The sequence below is a fragment of the Fukomys damarensis genome, unplaced genomic scaffold, assembly GCF_012274545.1.
Source record: "Fukomys damarensis isolate Sample0158 unplaced genomic scaffold, DMR_v1.0_HiC HiC_scaffold_23, whole genome shotgun sequence".
NCBI lineage: Eukaryota > Metazoa > Chordata > Mammalia > Rodentia > Bathyergidae > Fukomys > Fukomys damarensis.
Genome location: NW_022900935.1, coordinates 7,596,515 through 7,598,222, shown reverse-complemented (window position 1 = coordinate 7,598,222; position 1,708 = coordinate 7,596,515). Strand labels below are relative to the sequence as shown.

Here is a 1,708-nt window from a genome sequence, read left to right as displayed (position 1 = left end):
TCCTGACGCCTGACGCCCAGGGCAGATCAGGGGCCCCCAGAAGCCCCAAAAGTACAGCGTGTTGTGCCAGACAATGAGCCATCCTCCCTGGACTGGCGGTGGCACCTCCCCAGGTGTCCCCGCACTATCTCCAGAACATATCCTCCCGCCTGTCTGCTCCTGGACCTCAACTTTTTCTCACGCTGCTGCTGGAGAGTTTTCCTGACGCCCAGGGCAGATCAGGGGCCCCCAGAAGCCCCAAAAGTACAGCGTGTTGTGCCAGACAATGAGCCATCCTCCCTGGACTGGCGGTGGCACCTCCCCAGGTGTCCCCGCACTATCTCTGGATACCAGAACATAGCCTTTCCTTGGGTTGAGACTTCAATGGGGCCTGAAAAAGCCGCCTGTGAGCACCTGGGATCCCCTGCTCCGCCCAGCATCTCCGTGGCTGAGCTGACCAAGTGCACGCTGCACACCAAGCTCTGCCTTCTCCGTTCACACCCACACCCGACACCGACACGGATCCCTTTTCTTTTCTACTTTAGTGTGTGAGGCAGTAGATCGAGGATGGCATTCCCCACAGCCCTGCTGGGTTAGGAGGGAGCATGTCCCACGAGGCCCCTTCGGGACTCCGGACATGGCCACACTATTGCTCAGGTTCCCAGATCTGCACAATCACACTCAGCTTTGTACGCTTTTCGCGGCAGCAGTAAAATGGCACCTTAGGTGAGCTCAGAGGGGTTCCTTCCCCTCATCCCTTCCCCCTACAGCTCATGACTCAGGTGTGAGGAGAAGAGTGGACCAGCAGCCTGCTAGGGGACCCTCTAGGCCGTGTGACTCACTGTAAACATCACAGACGGTGCAGCAGCACCAGCGTCCTCAGTGATGGTGGCAGGGACCCCGCAGCACTCACAGGACACCAGTGGCGCCTGGGTGTTCCCTTTCGTTTTTAATTAGATTCCCATGGCTCTGGTAGGACCGGGTATCTAGCAGTAGAAAGCCTGAGAGGTCAGCAGCACCCCGCTGGTGCCTGACAGAGCCCCCTGGTTACCACTTCTTCCCAGGAAGCCCCAGCAGGCACCCAGGAAGCCCACGGTGTGGCCCAGGCGGCTCCCTGCTCACAGTGCCACCTGCTGCATGGGTCTGACGTTCGGGGACACGGCAAAGGCACAGCCCGTGCTCGTCTTGACCTCGTCCACTGTCGAACCCTGCCAGAGCTCCACCAGCGTCAGCCCTCTGTTCGGGTGCACATCGAACACGGCCTTCTCGGTGATGACGCGGTCCACGCAGCCCTTCCCGGTCAGCGGCATGGTGCACTTCTCCAAGATTTTGGGGGCCTTTGCCTTCGCGCAGTGCTCCATGGTGACCTCCACTCTGGGGTTGGCACTGGACCCCAGATCCATGGCTCCGCCCATCCCTTTCACCTTCTTTCCGGGTATCATCCAGTTGGCCAGGTCTCCGTGTTTGGAAACCTGCATGGCGCCCAGCATGGTCAGCTGGATGTGGCCCCCGCGGATCATAGCGAAGGAGTCATCGCTGACAAAGAAAGAGGCCCTGGGAAGCACGGTGACCGTCCGCTTGCCCGCGTTGATGACGGCCGCGTCCACCTGGTCTTCTAAGGGAAAGGGGCCCAAGCCCAGGATCCCGTTCTCACTGTGCAGATGAACCGTCGTGTTGGGGCTGATGTAGCTGCTGGTCAGGAGAGGGATCCCGATGCCCAGGTTGGGGT

At 60.2% G+C, this 1,708-nt stretch overlaps 1 protein-coding gene across 1 annotated transcript in view; it reads right to left on the bottom strand.

Annotated features, from left to right (window-relative positions):
• The window catches only part of Bmp8a (bone morphogenetic protein 8a), a gene marked incomplete at its 5' end in the record, with an annotated part of 14,867 nt that overhangs the window by 9,003 nt on the left and 4,156 nt on the right, over positions 1–1,708 (bottom strand). Inside the window, one exon of the mRNA XM_033767228.1 lies at positions 1,110–1,510. Coding sequence (XP_033623119.1) covers positions 1,110–1,510 — 401 coding nt within the window. The remainder of the gene's footprint in view (positions 1–1,109; positions 1,511–1,708) is intronic.